Source organism: Telopea speciosissima, chromosome 1 (genome assembly GCF_018873765.1).
Source record: "Telopea speciosissima isolate NSW1024214 ecotype Mountain lineage chromosome 1, Tspe_v1, whole genome shotgun sequence".
Lineage (NCBI taxonomy): Eukaryota > Viridiplantae > Streptophyta > Magnoliopsida > Proteales > Proteaceae > Telopea > Telopea speciosissima.
Window position 1 is genome coordinate 25,685,652 of NC_057916.1, and position 16,165 is coordinate 25,701,816.

At 37.9% G+C, this 16,165-nt stretch overlaps 1 protein-coding gene across 2 annotated transcripts in view; it reads left to right on the forward strand.

Moving 5' to 3' along the window:
* LOC122661313 (probable UDP-N-acetylglucosamine--peptide N-acetylglucosaminyltransferase SPINDLY) overlaps positions 1-16,165 on the forward strand; it is a 35,342-nt gene that overhangs the window by 5,364 nt on the left and 13,813 nt on the right. For both annotated transcript variants that reach the window (XM_043856680.1, XM_043856674.1), the window contains 7 exons: positions 342-461; positions 607-675; positions 759-840; positions 5,416-5,510; positions 10,576-10,640; positions 11,328-11,526; positions 11,749-11,943. In XM_043856680.1, coding sequence (XP_043712615.1) covers positions 342-461; positions 607-675; positions 759-840; positions 5,416-5,510; positions 10,576-10,640; positions 11,328-11,526; positions 11,749-11,943 — 825 coding nt within the window. The remainder of the gene's footprint in view (positions 1-341; positions 462-606; positions 676-758; positions 841-5,415; positions 5,511-10,575; positions 10,641-11,327; positions 11,527-11,748; positions 11,944-16,165) is intronic.

Consider the following 16,165-nt stretch of genomic DNA (forward strand, 5'->3'; position numbering starts at 1 on the left):
TGATTGGGGTGGGGGAAGGGGTATTCTTGGAACAAAAGACAGAAAAAGTGAGATGCTTGGGTAAGTGTTATGGAGAAAAGGACTGAACAAGGAGAAGAGATGGCTTTAGTCAAAATTAGTGCTGTTGTTGGAATATGTTCACTCGTTTCTTTAATATGCCTGGAAACTTTTGTTTATGGTATGGCTTTAGTCAAAATTAGTGCTGCTGTTGGAATATGTTCACTCGTTTCTTTAATATGCCTGGAAGCTTTTGTTTATGGTATGTTTATAGTTAGTTGGCATGATTTTCCTGCAGTTATATTTCACTGAAGATAATTTAAAATAAACTTCTGGTCATGTAGGCAGTTGTGTTCTATGAACTTGCATTGCACTTCAATCCCCACTGTGCAGAGGCATGCAACAATTTAGGAGTAATCTACAAGGACCGAGACAACCTTGATAAAGCTGTGGAGTGTTATCAGGCAAGTTTCAGCTATAATGTTGTAACATTACCCATATCATACATCTATTATATGGGTGTGCAATTTTGCTGCCCTCTTTTGATCCCATAACATATTAACTCTTTTTTTGGAAAGCATGATGATGAATTTTTTCTGGACTTTGCAGATGGCTTTGTCAATCAATCCAAACTTCTCTCAATCTCTAAACAACCTTGGTGTTGTATACACTGTCCAGGTGTATTACTTATATATGAACTTATTTTTATTTGAGTTGATTATATGTGTTTGTGGTTGCTAATGTTCTCTTTTCATAAGCAGGGTAAATTGGATGCTGCAGCAAGCATGATTGAGAAAGTTATTGTTGCAAACCCCACATATGCAGAAGCATACAATAACTTAGGTAGGTTTTCTCCACCACTCTCCTCTCACCTTGTACCCAAATCTTCCTTTTTAATACGGTCATAACTTCTCTGTACAAGATTTTCCCTGTCAGTTACTTTATTTCAAGTGATTGTGTTTGTGTATTTCTTGGTTGGTTTACCTGTGATTGGGATTTTAATAACCTGAACCACATATACTGGAAAAGGTCCAGGGTTCAATCCAAAATTTAATTTGAAGTGGGTTCACTTTGATGGATTGCGCTCCCAGGAATTATGGAGTGCTATTCTTTAATCAAAATTGATATTTCTTGTTCGCATGTGTATGCCTGCATGAATTACAGGTTGTAAGTATAAACTGAAACCCTTGATGATGTAAAAAAATTGACATTCTTCAGTTCAAGAATATCTTACGATTCTTACCTACAGATTCATACTACATTCACATCATTTGACAAGAAAATTTAGATTAGATGCAATGAATGAATGTCCATCTGTAGGCATGTTTTTGGTAGGTACGTTTTTGTTAGCTCTATGGGTTATGTTTGCTTAGAAATTGAGGAGTTTTGGTTTAAAAACCAATCAATGGTTTCAGCCCAAACTATGGTAGAGCTTGAGTTTGATCCGGAGTAGGAGTTAGGCTCTGTTTGGAAGCGAAAAGAAAAGAAAATTTAAAATTTTTTTTGAAATAAGGAGAGAGATAGACACATTAACTCATCATTAGTGTCATCATGATTTTGTCCTATTATGTTTTTCTTTCCATTTCTTTTCTTTTCTTGGCTTCCAAACATACCCTTAGTTTCCCCCTTTTTTTATATTTTAAATAATTTGGATAATTCCTTACCTTAAGAAAAATGGATGAATAATTGCTTGAATCCAAATAGGAATAAAATTTTGAATTGGACAAAAAATATTGTGGGCCAATTAATTGGGGGCATACTAATTGTCCTGTATCACAGAACATCTGGCTGTTTGTGCGTTCTTGGGCAAGAGTACTTGACCACAACCTGGTAAGTACTCCCCCCCCCCCCCCCCCCAAAAAAAAAAAAAAAAAAAAAAAAAGAGTTACTACTTTAGATAATGTAGAAGAAGTTCAAATAAAAACCACTCCACAAGAGCCATCTCCCAATCGAGTGAATAGGTATTAGCAGTTGATGAACTCCTCAAATTTACAGCCAGTTCTGATGGCTGGATTAAAAGCTATGAGGGGGTCTCAAAATTATTAGGTAGGAACCCAATTAGTACCTTGGCCTACAGCCAAATCCAGCCCTAGGATTAGGCTGTAACTAGAATCGAAGAAGGGTTCCAGGAAGGTATCACCAAATACAGTAGCCACAAGGTATCTTCTTAAATCTTCAGTCAGTGTTTGATGGAGCAGCAATAGGATAATCTTCTCAGACCAGGCAGCAGCTTCCAGCAGCAACAATGAAGCTTTGATTGTGTCTCAGATGTAGATTGGCTTGCAGAACAATAAAAGAGAAAATAGGAAATCGATGGAGGAAGAAGAGGATATAGGGATGGGTCTCTCACCCACAGCGTCTCACCGTACTTGTCTCTCACAGCCACATGATTAATAACCACCCTTCCTCTCTCTCTCTCTCTCTCTCTCTCTCTTTCTTTTCTCATCGTTGGAGGCTGAAATACAACCTTCACTTTTATTTACAACTCCAGAAATCATCTATTGCATGGGGAGTACAGATTACAATCCCAGAAAATTAAACTTCCTAAACTAAGATTATACTTCCAAAATAGAAACAAGAATAAAAACTGACTCATAACTCCTAGCTACTAAATATAAGCTAATTACAATTCAAAATAGAAACGGAAATCCAATTAAGATCTAGTAACTGAAATCTATTTAATATCTTGTATTAACTAAAGAGTCTTGAAACATTGGATCTTTAACAGGTAAGAGTCTAGAATTGATAGATGATATGAGGAGAAGAAGGATTAACATAGCTTGTATTCAAGAGACTAGATGGAAGGTTAAAAAAGCTAAAGAGTTGGACAACTTTAAACTTTGGTACACGGGGGATAAGAGTAATAGAAGTGGAGTGGACATAGTAGTGGATAAAGATTTAAAGAATGATGTGGTGGATGTTAAAAGATTCGGAGATAGGATTATATCCATCAAGCTTGTGTTGGAGAAAGAGGTTGTAAATATAATTAGCACTTACGCACCTCAAGTAGGATTGGATGAAAGTAGTAAGTTACAATTTTGGGAACACATGGATGGATTAGTGCAAGGTTTTCGTCAAGGAGAAAAGATTATTATAAGGGGTGATCTAAATGGACATGTCGGGAAAGATCGTAGAGGCTATGAAGGTGTACGTGGAGGATATGGTTTTGGAGAGAGAAATGAGGAGGGCATATCAATTTTAGATTGTTTTGTGGCTTTTGATTTATCCATTGTAAACACTTTGAAAAGAGAGTGGAGCATTTAGTTACCTTCGAAAGTGGACATCATAGTAGTCAAATAGATTTCTTCCTAATTAGAAGGACCGATAGATTGTTGTGTAAGGGGTGTAAGGTTATACCAGGGGAGAGCCTAACCACACAACATAGATTAGTGGTCATGGATGTGTGCCTCACTGCACAGAATTGTAAGAAGGGTGAGCTTGTTTGCCCTAGGATAAGGTGGTAGAGCTTAAAAGGAGATACTTTGAAATCATTTACTAATGAAGTGTGGTCAAACAAGGAAAGTGAGATTTTGAGGGAGACACTACTACGACGTGGAATGAAATGGCTACTTGTATTAAGAAGGTTGTTAAAGATGTCCTAGGCGAATCGAAAGGAAAACGTCATTTCTCTAGAGAGACTTGGTGGTGGGATGATGAGGTTTAAACAGCCATTAAGAATAAGAAAGCTAGTTTTAAGACGTGGTAAAGGACTAAGGATTTAGAGGATCTACAAAGGTATAAATAGGAACCTTAAAGAAAACATTGTAGTGAACAGACAGCAACAATGGAGTACTTGAAGCTTCAATCAGCAACAGTAGCAGTAGAATATCAAAGAGAATAATGTCTTCTTCAATCTTGCGAAGGCAGAAAAATAGGAACCTTAAAGAAAATAGAAAGTAGAGGAAAGGGAGAAGAAGGTAAAAGAATAGATGTTTGAGTCTCTCACCTCACTTACTGCATTTAAGAATCCAAAAATATTTTATTTATTTATTTTTAAATTTCTCAATTTGTAGACTCTAGGGGCCCCTCTTTTTTATTTATAATAAAATATCATCATTTACAAAAATAGCAATTCCCAATGGCGTGGGGAGATTGCTTGGCTGCCAATAAAACTGAAAAAGGAAACTAACTTCAAAATAGGAACCTGCTGGAATATAGAAAGTCCTACCTATCTAGCTATTGGCTCCGCCATACAAGAAAATAGAAAGTACTGAAATAGAAACAAAGATTTAATATCCTAACAAATATTGGCAGCAACTCATCCATTCCAGATGCCCAAGTGGGGTCTATAACTGAACCTTGCGATAGCTGTAAAAGGACCTCACAAACTTCTGGAATTCCTTCTCCAAGCACTGGCCTATGGGACCCAATAAAAGCTGTCAAACATCTTCTCCAGCAGCTGATCGATGGCTACAAAGGGGCAGAATGTGGGCCTTAATTATAACAGAATATGGGCCCAAACATATAACAAAATATGGACCTGAACACCCATGAACTGATGGGTAGAACAAAAGCTTAGCTGGGCTTTGTCCATCGATAAAAAAAGGGTGTACTCAGTGCATGAGGCTATTGCCACTGCAGGGTCTGGGGAGGGTCGTAATGTACCTAGCCACCCCTGCTTTCGCAGAGAGGCTGTTTCCAGACTCGAACCCGTGAGCACTTGGTCACAATGGAGCAACCTTACCATTGCATCGATCTATATCATTATTTATATTAGATCCTGATTTATATATTTTATGTATAAAAAACCAGTAAAAAATAATGTCATGTAAGTTAATTCCATTCACTGTTCTTAACAAGTTAGATTTGGTTGGTTTTATAAAATATTTCAAGAGTCCCTAGTTATCTTCCCATATTACTAACCACTGGCCAATTTCGTATGAAGTAAAAATATTTTAGGGTTGCATTGTTGCTTAACTGTCAATGGAATGGAATGGATCTAGATGTTATTGATCCTTCTACGAAAGAAAATTGGCTAATGTTTGGTTAAGGTTAAAAAGTTTGAAAAGTATATGTTGAGGAATGGTCAAATGGATAAGATCAGAAGCTAGTAAGAACTCTTTTGGCTGTAGATATTCCTGGCTGCCCATTGGCTTGGCGTTTAAACTTTAGATTCAGGGATCTAACGTACATTTTTCCTTTTCAACTGTTATAAGGGGATGTTTACGGTGTTTTTTCTACAGAGTAATTTGGCCCATTCATCTTGTTCTGTAGTTCAAAAAGCTACTCTGTTATTTCCTCCTCTTTTATTAGATTTTGATATTTTGCACTGGTCTTCTCATTTTATTCTGAATATCATAAGTTCAATATAAGTCTGTTTATTATTGCTGGCTGTAATACTCGGTGTCGTGGAGATTCTGAACTTATTTGTTAATGTTTTCATTGTCATTTCACATCTTAAATTCATCGAGTGTGTAGGGGTCCTCTATAGAGATGCGGGCAATATATCTCAGGCTATTGAAGCATATGAACAATGTCTTAAGATAGATCCTGATTCTCGTAATGCTGGCCAGGTATTGTGGGAACTACTGACCAGTTGCAAGTTCAAGTTATATACTTTGATAAAATTCCATTGAGTTAACCTGTTTTTACCTGCAAAGTAATGTGGTCCATGCTTCACTTTCTCTTTGTGTGTTGCATGCATAATCACTGTGTTTTGCTTTCTGTTTTAGTGGTTGGTATGGCTGTTGCTTTAAGAAAAAATGGGAATGCTCTTCAACTGATTGATGGAGTCTCTGGAGAAAACTGTGACAGTTCTTTCAACTAAGAGAGCTTTGAGCTAAGTTGTCTGAAGAAATATGTTCCTTCTCTCATAGAAAAACTGTTGGTAGCTGGGCCAACTGATCAAAGATATATGGAAATATTTTAAATTCAGAGTATATAGTTGACACCAAATAGAGTTTCAATGTCTCCTTGAGGCATTGTTAGGCACCCTTAAAGAGTTGGCCATAGAATGCCTAATTCCTTGTCTGTCCTAAACATTGATACACGTTCCTTGCATACTGTAGTATCTATGCAGTGCTGGAGCATCTATGAAGTAATGCAACCATAATTTTACAGGTTTCAGCATACATTTCATTTGGCTTAGCATAGATAGCATGAATTGAAGGCTCGGCTCTTGCTTGGGATTTTGACAATTGTTCCATCATCTGGCCTAATTCTATAATAGATTTGACCGTCTCTTTAGGCTACGTTTGGTAAATGTTTGAACAAAGAACGCCCATTCTTGACTAGAAACATTCTTTGGCGTTTCTGGTCTGGAACGGCGTTCTGAGACCGAAAATGACCGTTTGGTAACGGTCTCAAGAACGCCGTTCAGAACGAAAATGGTGTTTGGTATAATCTGTTCTTCCCTATTTGATATTAATTACAATAATGCCATTTCCTTCTAAATTATACCAAAAAAAACTTGTAAAATCATTTTCTCTCTTACCAACCTTAGCATAAAATAAAATATCTCATTAACATAACCAAAGTAATTATAAAAATATGTCAAAGTTCAAAGATGCCATTAAAAATTAGATTCTTGTGTGGATTAGTGCCATAACTGATTATGCTATGAACATTTGAATAAAAAAGACCTTGGTGGATTCGAACCATCATCCCCTTGGAACATGCTCATGTTCCAAGCGCTCTGCCAATTTGAGCTAAAGACCCATCAAGTACTCCTTGATTAATTTCTGCTGTGCAGTTCAGATATCAAGATTGAATTCTTCACTAAAAGGCCAGAGACTCTAGTCCTAACTGGGTCATTTGAACCATGTAATGTGTATTATTGTGGTAGATCACGAATCAAGTTTGAATCATCCTATCAAGCAACTAAAATGAAGCAGTAATGAGGGGGAATTAAAGACAAACCAGTACAGCAAAGAGGGGGAATTAAAGACAAACCAGTACAGTAAAGAGGGGGAATTACAGGAGATAGATCATCTACTTATGCAATATCATGTTCATCTAGTTCCTAATATCTATCGAAATGGAAATACTTGCACTAATAAGTAGTTAATCACCATCAACAGATTTTCCAGCAAACTTTAAGTGCTAATATCTCTACAAAACATTGGTAATAAGTGATAGCACATAAAACTATCAAGAGAACAGACTCTGGCAATGAAACAACACCACCTTAATAGGAAAGAAGTAATTTTTATTATTTTTTGATGGGCAAAACAAAAAACAAATCCATTTGAAGAACACCAACAACACCCATTGACAAAAGCAAACCTCATCTCCCACCCCCAAAAAAAAATATTCAAGAAAGGGAAATTAGGAATATTTCAGATTTCATATCAATGCAATAGGTAATTCTAAAACTAAAACTATCTCAAGTTGGTAGCTATTTCAGTTCAATTCAGTAACATTTGCACGACCCTGGCCTATTGCCTCCTAGAACCCCTAATTCACAGATGGAGCATCATATCCAAAAGTAGATTTGGGGGTGGGGGAAAGGAAATTCAACCACAAAAATCAGTAGAGGCAAAACAAAACAATCCATAAACCACACAATAATAGAACAAAAATCAGAGAAGGCAACAACGTTATGTAGAGGGGTTCCATTGCCATTGCGAGAGCTCAAGGAAGACCCACTCATTCTACACTTTGGGACATAACAGGAGGTGTATCAACAGTCATTGGGATCAAAGACTTGAAAGGAACTGCAAGAGCCTCTTCTTACAATCTCCTCTCCTCCGCTGCTTTTTCCTGTTTCAGGTTCTTTAACCACTTTAATCAGATCTTGAAAAAATGCAATACAAAAATTATAAGCAAATAAAACCTGATGAATCTAGTGCCTAAATTTTAGAAGGAAACGGGGGGGAGAGAGAGAGAGATAACATTTCAACTAATTGAGACAACAAATACATAGAACAGAAGCTCAATCACAGATTCCTACAGAGATGAAACCATAAAGTTAGAAGGGAGAATTGGGCAGCAATCCCCCAATAACAGTAACAGAACAACACAACCACCACGGCACACAGAGAGAGAGAGAGACAGAGAGAGATCAACAACAACCCACCCATAAAGTTTCTAATTAACCCAAGAACTCAAAGGCCATAAAAACCCTCTTCACCGGGAAGAAACCCATCTGCCATTCTTCCATTCCACTCTTGATGAACCCTCAACTGAGAAAAGGGGTAACCACTCTCATCTCCATGAAGGAAGTACGCATAATACTTAGAACGAAAATCTATAACTGTCACCTGAGAAAACGGCTCTGCAACTCCAACTCCACCTCTTCCACTGCTATCAAATTGTGCATAGTATTTCGATTCATCTATTTTCGTTATCTTCCCAGCCCACCACCCATCATTGTCATGTATTTCGACTGAATCACCAACTCGATAGGCCATCGCTGCTTGATATTTGAGTGGGTTTAACTAGAAAATCAAGATCTTTTGATCCAATTAATGTAGTCCTAGATAGGTAGGAGGCCTACTAGGAGCCAAACAACAAGATCAAACAACAAAAGGGGCTGCTGGTTCGAATGGACAGCACTAGGATTTAGGTCAATTCCTAGGGTTTGGGTTGGATATTGGGAAAGGGGTTTATAGGGTATTAATGGGCAGGTCTAGGGGGTCAATATGGTATTAAAATAATAGGATTTGGGAAGGTTTTAAAATTCTGCAATTCTGGACAGAATTGAGTTGCAGATTTTAGGTTTAATGGAGTGGGGGAATGAAGGGGTTGTAGTGGAGACTAAGGGTTGTGTTTAAGGTCGAGTGTAGGGAGAGGTGTGGAGAATATAGGCTGGAAGTATGGTTCGAAATTGATGGCCAGATCTGTAGTTATGAGGGAGTCCTAGTTGAGGTAGGAGTTGCAGGTTTAATGGAAATTAGGGTTTGATGGATGGAGGGGTGTGTGGATTAGATTAGAGGATGAAGAGGGGAAGGATATATGTAAAAAACTAAGATTACTTACTAGTTTGATCTCCTTCAAAGGCAGTAGCAGCAGCTTGAAGAAGCTCGATTGACTAAGAAAAAAGACCTCCCGATCTACAAGATGCAAGGAGTCGATCGGAGTCCACCAATCCCTTCAACCTTGATATTACTCACAAGGCACACTCACGATGGAGCAAAGGCAGCAACAAAGGCAGCAAGCATAAAGCTAATTTTTATTAATCAAATTCGTATTCAATATATGGCCCCCTTAGAACCTTATATAAAAGACTCAAAATTAGACTTAGACACTAAAAAGGAATGGCCTAACCCAATCCTTAACCTATTAGCTAACTTAAACTGACTAAGAAACGGAAATAGACTCAAAATAGAGTCCTAATGACTTAAAAACAACTTAAACTGCTTAAAATAAAGAAGATTCCCTAGTAGCCAATAGGATATAAGAACCTCTTAGCCAATAGGATCACTTCACTTAAATTAGACCAATTGAACCAATTGGATGCAACCAATTTAAACCGGTTCAATTAAAAACACACAATAAAAACTAAGTATTGGGCTAATCCCGTATGCAACCTATGTACCCCTATTTTAGGCCCAGAAAAGTGGCCTATTACATTAGAAACCCATGGGATCAAAGGCCCAACATGTATGTAACCCAACCCTAGACTTATTTCTAATGAAAGAAACCCTATTTGGTGATGAATCTGCATCACCATTCCAGGGTATTTGGCATCCAACAGATCAAGAGATTAAAGAAAAGGATCTTTCGTATTAGTAGGAATCAGAAAGACAAAACAGAGATTTTCATTCATAGTTGCACACCCACACAGTTACAAGAAAATAAAACGCAAAAAATTTAGGGCTTTCAATCCCATAATCTAGAGGGAGGGTTCATTCCAGAAATCAAGGCCGGCGATGTTGAAGAGAGGCGATGGTGAGAGAGAGAGAGAGAGAGAGAGAGAGAGAGAGAGAGTTGCAGAGACTGTATTTGGAACTCACCTCTGCGAGTGCTGTCGTCGATCTGAAGACCTTCTCCTCTGCGGGTGCCTTCGTCTATCTGAAGCCCGAGAGTGAGACCTTCTCGTCTGCGGGTGCCTTCGTCGATCTGAAGCCCTTCTCCTCTCCTGCTTCACTCTGTATCGGGGTTTTTCCCTTGAGAAATCACGGGTTTTTTCCCCTTTCCCTTCATTTAATTTGTTCTTGTTCTTTACAGACCGTGTCTGAGACGGTTTGTAAAGAACGTTCTTTTAGGCTTGATTCCCTCCGGTTCGTTCTGAAAGAACGAAAAAACTAACTGGCATGCCAAACGTTGGCTGTGATATGTAGTAATTTGTATGGTTCAATCGAATGGGGGAGTTCATTTATGGGGTAGTTGCTTAAAAAGAACCTGAGCTTATTCAGGCTTCTTTGTGTTGAAGGAAGAAGTTTTCTGAGCTATAACTGTTTGAGTTCATCTGTGAGTTTTGTGACAAAAAAATGGTCTATTTTTTCTTGCATATCAAATAATACATTGCACCTTCTTTGCATATATGTTTTCTGTATGTATGTTACGTTTACAACAATGTTCTTTCTGACTATGAAAGAAGAAAATTTTCTTGGGTATTCTCTGGAATTCTATTCTCTCAAATTCTTATTATGATCTCTTTCAAACCAAATATGGATTATGACGAGTTCCTTGCAGAACCGATTGCTTGCCATGAATTACATAAACGAAGGGAATGATGATAAACTCTTCGAAGCTCATAGGTACCATCAATTCCTAACTGAAATTTTTTTTTTTTTTTTTTTAATCATAGTAAGGTCCATTATTTAGAAATGCTAAGGTGGTCCAAGAACATTGGTGAACTACAAATTTTCATTATTAAGAAGTCCACACCAGTTCAGATTGTAAATTGAAATGGGCACCTGCAGTCAGAGTCAGAATCCACTGGTGTGGAGGTTGGGACTAGCATTGCAACTGTCAAGGCTGGTCTTCAGGACCAATTTTACCAGTGCCCATTCTAGTTAACTTGTCATGCATAAACATTTTCTATATTAGTGCAATGCTGTTAATGTCGACCACTCTTCTCCTGGAGACCCTGTTTTTTTTGTATAATCTCCATCAATGTTCCTTCTTGAGTTCTATCTCATCAGGAACCTCTAGGAATGTATTAGCTGGTAGCATCAGTAGCAAACACTAGTGTTTCTTCAAGTTTTTGATTTGCTTTTGATTATCAAATGAACATGATGAATTGTTTTTAATGACAGTTTTCTACTTGGTGCTTTGTAGAGTCTGTAGATACCTTCAACATATTATCCGTGCTTTGTTTTAGATTGCATCCCAAATTGCTTTCCTCTAAAGTGGTGCTTCACTGAGTATAGACAATTTCCTAAGTAGGCTGTGTAATGATTTGCTTCTTAGGAATGTCTGTCTGAATTAAGACTTACATGCAGGGATTGGGGTAGGCGGTTTATGAGGTCATATCCACAGTACACATCTTGGGACAATCCAAAAGATCCAGAGCGGCCACTTGTTGTTGGATATGTCTCTCCAGATTATTTTACTCATTCAGTATCATATTTCATTGAAGCACCCCTTGTCTATCATGACTTTTCAAATTACAATGTTGTCGTGTACTCTGCAGTAGTGAAGGTATCAATTGTTTCCAAATTTCATTTTTACCATTTCTTAAATCAGTCATCCTATTGCTTTAAAAGTGTGTAATGGCATTATTTTCCCTTATCATTTCCTCCACATCAATGAAATGTTCGGGGAAAAGAGTTTAATGCTTTGTATTGAGAAAATATCACTTTAGAGGTACCTTGGTTGTTTTGCAGTTTTGATAGTTTGCTTAATTTTTCGTCCTTTGTGTAGGCGGATGCCAAAACTGCTAGATTTAAAGATCAAGTTTTGAAAAAGGGTGGGTTGTGGAGAGATATTTATGGGATTGATGAGAAAAAAGTCGCAAATATGGTTAGAGAAGATAAGGTTGACATCTTGGTTGAACTCAGTGGTCATACTTCTAACAATAGATTAGGAATGATGGCTTGCAGACCAGCACCTGTCCAGGTATGCCTCAGGTCGTAGTCTTTAAATTATACGATTTATTTTGGGATTTCCTTGCAATTTGTTATTTTGATTGCCATTGCTGTTTTGATTAATCTGTTTGTTTGATCAATTCCATGTAGACCATTGATTTGAGGTGCTTTTGCATTGAAGATCTTGCAAAGGAAGTTGTTATTTATTATATAAGAAAACATTTTGAGGACCCCAAGGTCCTTTGGGTAGCTCACAAAATTGAATTGAACTGACATTTCGATTTTTTTTTTCTATCTGTAATCTGTAAAGCAACAAGCTAAATATGATACAGATGTATCATCGAAATGGGCTTTTTTGCTTAGGAATAAGTCTAAGGTTGGGTTACATAGTTACATACATGTTGGGCCGTTGACCCCACATGTATAGGACTGAGCAATAGGCAGAGACAATGTTCCTGGATCAATAAGGTAGAGTCCCTTTTCCTCACGTCCACTGCCAATAATCCTTTTTGTCACCAAATCCTGAAAAACACTAGGAGATGGAAAAAAAGTGACAACAATTCAAGTATTTGGTTAAGTTGCTCACAGATAAGAGGTTAGTGTTAAACTTAGGAATATGAAGAATAGAGTCGAGAGAAATAGAAGAAGTAGCACGAACACTACCCTTACCAGAAATAGAAGAAAGAGAACCATCAGCAACCCTAGCCTTTTCCTTACCAGAACAAATAGAGTAGGAGTCATAACACTGAGATATGCTGGTGATATGGTAAGTGGTTCCAGAGTCAATGACCCATGAAGAGGCAGTGGAAGGAGAAGATGTAGAGGCCTGTAAGGTGGAAGCTAAAGAAGCTTGCACTGTAGGTGTAGAAGAAGAGCTACCCAGATATGACATAACCCTGCGAAATGCTGCAATATCATCTTGAGTGAGAGAATTGGTGTCTGTCTGTAGTTCAGATAGATATCCCATAGGTTCAACTTCTCATCATAGTGTGTGCTCTGGCTCCCCCTCTCCTGCTACCATGCATACTTGGGGACCAGCCATAAAGCATCCAACATTTCTCTGTAGTGTGCCCAGATTTCCCACAATGCTCATAGTTGAATCTATCCCTGTCATTCCCTCGGGGTGGTCCTTGGCCTCTTCCTCCGACCTCTGACATAATGTAGGAACACACGTAGAAAGTGGATGATACTCAAACCAAATGGGTAGTACACTCCACCAAAATTCCCTCCCCCCCCAATGCTTGGGGAAAAAAATCCAGCAAGTAGGTAACCATAAAAACACTTGAAGAAAACTAACTCACATACATCCTTCACGATTTAGCTTCATTCCATGACAACATATTAGTCCCAAATGATATAACTCACCAACCAATAATAACCGAACTCACCATACAAAGCATTTCAAGCCAAAAAAGGGGCAAAAAACACAAATTTGGCGGTACCTGACAGTTTGGAGGAGGATGAGTTGTGCTCCACCAACTCACCTCTTTAGTAACCAAGGCTTTGGGGGGTTGAAAGCCACCCCTTTGGCGACTCTAGCAAGCCCAGCCCCATTTCCAAATACTGCTTGATGAGAATCCAGAAGAGAGAGAAAAAACTGGTGCTAGTGACCAAGGGGCTTCTTGCTTCTTTGAATAGTCTTCACAACCTCCAAACTTCTTCCATTATGCCTTCTAGGTGATGAGAAAACTTCAATAGATCTTATAGATGTGTTTTTTTACATGGTATAGCCTCTATTGGAAACCTCTACTTTTCTAGGGTCCCAAAGAGAGGTGTAAGAGATGTGAAAGCTTGGTCGACTCTCAAACCACGCTTTGATACCAAGTTGAAAATGGTGTAAGGATCGATTTAATAGAGGAGAGGAGAAAGTGGGAGGTGAGAAAAGAAGAAGAGAAGATGAGGGGAAGAGAAGAAAGGAGAAGAAGAGAGAAAAAAAATGTGCAACCGAATGTGAGAGTAAAGATTCCTCTCCCCTATTTGATTTACTAACATGAAGAAGAATTACAAACACCTCCCTAGGGAGGTAAAACGTTAAAATGGAAAATTACAACATAAGACAACAAGATACTAAACTAGTGCCCAAACTACCTTTATTACATAGACTTCAACAAATTTTATGAATTCCCCACGAAATCTAGAACATGCACCTGAGATATATATATATATATATATATATATATATATATATGCATTTTGAGCTCTTATGAGGGAGTTCTATCAAAGCATAATTCTCCTACAATCAATTGTCACTTGCCAAGGACAACAAAGTCCATCATTTTGCTTGATGCATAAGTTTCTCATGAAGAAACTTGCCCAAATTCATTGAATTTTTTCTGTTCAGAGATAGGTGTTTGTATGTGATGCTAATGCAGGCCCGCTTTAAATTTGGGGCTAGGTTTTAGTATTAGTTTTGGGTTGGGCCTTAGTTTTTGGGTTTATTGTTGTAATGGGATGACATACAGAGCCCAAAAATGGGGTTTTGAGGGGTGCACAAAAATTATTATTTGACTAGTGGGTCCCATGTTGATGATAGTTGGGGTAGGGATTATCTTGTATCTTATTTCTGAGTCGTCAGACTTTTAGTTTGGGAGATTCCTTAGCTGTCTAAGAGTCTTAGGTAGGAAAGTATTAGATGAGAATTGTAACCAACCCCCCTCCATGATTGGAATGGATTGGCTTCCTTTGTAATTGCCTTTCCCCTCGCCCATGGTATTACTCTCTTCTCTTCTTCTTCGTATCTATTTCTTTATATTCTCTTTCTCACTTGTGAGTTGTAATGCGCTCTCTTCCATTGTTGAGATCTCTTTCTAGTTGGACAGCAAAGCAACATCTTCTTTCTCATCCCTTTTCCACCATTGACCACCCTTTTCTCTCCCCTTTATTCTAGCTCATCGATATTATTTATTTACCTTATTTTATTTCTGATTTATCTTGGAAATAATAACTTAGATTGGATAGTTATTCTTTTGAAATCTAACCGTTAGATTTGACATCAGATTTGGTTCAAATCTAGCCTTCAGATTAAAATCTCCTTCCTCCAATCCCTAAAATGAGCCCATCACCTGCAGATCCATTGATCGATTTGCATTAAATCTGTTCGATCTGCATCAGATGCTGGCATGGTCAGTTATAGACTTGGTGGGCTTTGTGATGAGAATTCTTATTTTTGGGTCTTGTTAGTTGGTTGCTCCTCTAATTACTTAGGTCTACATTAGTTGTGGGTAAAGTGTCAATCATTTCTTAAAGTATGGAAATGGTTATATATTATAATTTTGTGCGTGTATATTATACAAGTATCACTTTTCCCCGTAAACAGCTACTAGATTTAGGGAGAGGATTCTCCATGACGCCAGTGTGGGGGGAATCTCCCAGCCACACCAATGGTGATACATTGAACGGTGTCATCCACATGGGGTCCACATGGTCAAAATAGGAGAGAGAAAAAACCTCATTTGAGAGGGCGATAGTACACTGTTGTCGTGGGAAACATTTCCCTAGATTTTATTAATCCAACTAGAGAGTTTTTTCTTCACAAGATTTTTATAAACAGCAATGTATCCCTAGTGTTGCTTTTGTCATCTTATTATTTCATCTAGTGTTCCAGAGAAATTGATTGTCTGAAGTATTGATAGAGATAATTTTGCAGTAAACTGAGGCATGAGCTTGAAGAATGATATTTCTTTGGCTTGCATGAAAGGAATCATAGTTGTCAAGGCTTCCAGGTGCCTTTCTCTCGCCTTGTTTCTGATGTCTCCTTCTTGGTGTCGCCTTGGTTTTTTAACCCCTCGATCGCCTTGGTTCGCCTCCGCTTTGACAACTATGAAAGGAATTGTTATAATGTGTTTAGTTCCAGTGGATGCATGCACCTTTTGACCCAGTTGTAGCAAAATTTACGGATTTTTTGGGTGAAACTATTTTGCTGGATCACTGAGGAGAAGCCTGATATGTTCAAATGGATGCTATTTGTTCAGAAACAAGTCAAACAACTTAAAAATTTTCTTTTGTGCTCTCTCAAACCTATGCAACTGTTCTGAAACTCTGGCCTTAGCTACTAATAAGTTTAAGGTTATTATATACTTTTTGTTTATGTTCCGTGGCATCTGCTCTTATATTAAATAAATTTGTTGCCCTATTAATTTGCTGGCCGTAATTGTTTGATAGGATACATACATATTTTTGTTATCAAGGTGTGGAAATACTAGTAATGTTTGGTTTATTGATCTCATTATCTGATGCTGGCTAATAGTTCTCTT